General features: G+C 37.0%; 1 protein-coding gene across 1 annotated transcript; it reads left to right on the plus strand.

The window, feature by feature from the left end:
• The first annotated feature begins 803 nt into the window (after nt 1-803).
• Nucleotides 804-2,309, plus strand: LOC131065412 (phosphoenolpyruvate carboxylase kinase 1). Its single transcript, XM_057999912.2, has 3 exons — nt 804-1,614; nt 1,747-2,046; nt 2,150-2,309. The coding sequence occupies exons 1-3, from the start codon at nt 1,128-1,130 to the stop codon at nt 2,194-2,196; spliced, it is 834 nt and encodes a 277-aa protein (XP_057855895.2). The 5' UTR covers nt 804-1,127; the 3' UTR covers nt 2,197-2,309.
• The last annotated feature ends 251 nt before the right edge of the window (nt 2,310-2,560 follow it).

The raw sequence follows: 2,560 nt of genomic DNA on the forward strand, positions 1-2,560 counted from the left end.
TTTTACTATAAATATGCATAAAATGAGTAAACAAAACATCTTCATCTACCCAGATCCAGCGTATATTCTGTCTATTATCTCTGTTTTTAAATTTCATAAAAAATATTCTGGTCGTTTACTATGTGTTGTATACGTATGTATATTTCTGATGTTGTGAAATCTGAGTAGCTCTTAAGGCGTGAATTTGACTGTTGCTAAAATATAATCTATATCGAAAAGAAAGCCGTCTAGTTCGGCGGGACAATAACCCACTGAAAAAATATCTCCATTTTGCATACAATTATTTTTGGAATGCGTCAGCTAAGAATCTAAATGAGTCCTGCGGATGGTCAAAATTCTGTTTTTAGTTTGCTGAATCAATTTGGCAGGCTATTTATTCAGTTTTGGCGTTCTAGACCGTAAATATTAAATATTAAATATTAAATCTCCATTTTCCATTTCTTAAATCTCCCTCCATTAAAATGAAATGAAAAGTGTTGATTTTGTTTCCATTTCTTGAATCAGACTCATTGAATATGCGAATCTATTACATATTAAATATTATGAGAATAAATTTAGTCTACAGGAGCGCTCAAGAAAATATTTCCGAACCTCAAAACGTGGAAGCTAAAGTTGAATAGCAAGCATTATTGAATAGCATGCCATTGTATTCAGATCATATCACTTTCAAATAACAGAAATTCATTGGTTAGAGTTGCAAGGTCAGCAGCGACTTCTGCTAATTGTTTAAAAGTCGTCATTGAATACGTGCTGCTTAGGCTGTCGTTCTCCCTGTAAATAGGCTACAGTAACGTATATTTTCAAAAAATAGTAAGAATCGTCCAAGTAGAAATGGTCAGCCGATCTCAATCAAAATAAACGGCTACAGAACGTTCAGCAGACGGCTACTCGGTTAGTATTTACGGGGCGGGGTATATTCTTTGTATATTCTCTAAATAACGCCTTTTCTCTTATCAGAGACAATTTTTTTTATGGAGAATGTGCTTTTTACCAAGTTTACTGAGCACGCATTGGTACTTTTCAATTGCGACCTGCACTCTATGTTAGGCGGCCATGTAATCTTTGCGTATTTAAATTAAGCCTCTCCTTTTCCTGAGGCAAGAAAGACTTTTTACATTATTAGAGAAATGAAAACTTTTTGCAAAGATTATCATTTGACGGAAGAGATTGGCAGAGGCAGGTTCGGCAGCATTCGCCGTTGTGTAAATACAGAGACTGGAGAAGTTTTGGCTTGTAAGATCATACACAAAGCCGATCTGCGAGACTCTTTGGACAGGGAATGCCTGCTCAACGAGATCGCCACTCTGAAATATGTGTGCGGCCATCGTGGAATTGTTGAGCTCCGTGACGTTCATGAGAATGATGAGTGCCTCTGGCTGTTCATGGAGCTCTGCACCGGCGGAGATCTTTTCGACAAAATTGTCGAGAAGAAAAGATTTGAGGAAAAAGAGGCGGCCGTGGTGATGAAAAGGTTGATGGAGACAATCGGTTACTGCCACCGCAAGGGCGTCGCTCATCGAGACCTCAAGCCGGACAATATTCTGTTCTCTTCCAATTCCTTCTCCAATGACATTAGGATCGCCGATTTTGGCCAGGCTGCTTCATTCTCTCCAGGTATTGCATTTGCAAATCTTTAAATTTTTCTTCTTTGCTTCAATTTTGATCGGTAAGCACGAGCCGCCTTTTCTTTAACCTAATCTGTAAGCGGTCTTTATAAAGATTCATGGGAATGTAAATGAAACACAGGGGAGAAGATGAGTGGAATAGTAGGGACTCCGTATTATGTGGCGGCGGAAGTACTGCAAGGGAAGGATTACAATGAGAAGGTGGATATCTGGAGTGCAGGGGTTATTCTCTATGTAATGCTCAGCGGAATTCCTCCCTTTAATGGAGATACACCGCAGGAGATATTTGAGGCAGTTCTGCGTGAAAGATTGCGCTTTCCAAACGAGTCATGGCTCACAATTTCACATTCTGCAAAGGATTTAATTCGACAAATGCTCCGCAGAGACGTCCTCAGAAGATTGAGCGCAGATCAGGTCTTAGGTAATTTTTATTTCCCTTTCCTTACTGAACTCGGATTGATTTCTTGTTTTCCTTTCCTTTTATAATTTTATGCCTATTAATTTCTCGATTACGTTTTTTACAGGGCATCCTTGGATAGTGGAAAATTGTTCGGAAGTGTTTAGGCGATAAATTCCTTAGAGAAGATTACTTTCTGATAAAGAAATTATGGTTTCTGACAAAATATACATTGTAAAAAAACTGCAAATGATGTCGGCCCCAATTTTTAAGCGGGGAAAGCCATGTTTATGAAATGAAGACGTCTTGAGACTATACGACTCCCCTCACAAGGGGAATTTGGCTATTTAAGTCGTATCTTATTACTTAATGTTGTAAGATTATTGTATATATTTTGGTTTTATAAAATATTTATTTAAAGTTATTTTGTATTCTACTACTTAATGTAATTAGATCATTTGTATATATTTTGATTTTATGAAATCTCTTTTTAAAGTTATTTTGTATTCTACTACTTAATATAAGAAAATCATTATAT

The sequence above is a fragment of the Cryptomeria japonica genome, chromosome 5, assembly GCF_030272615.1.
Source record: "Cryptomeria japonica chromosome 5, Sugi_1.0, whole genome shotgun sequence".
Lineage (NCBI taxonomy): Eukaryota > Viridiplantae > Streptophyta > Pinopsida > Cupressales > Cupressaceae > Cryptomeria > Cryptomeria japonica.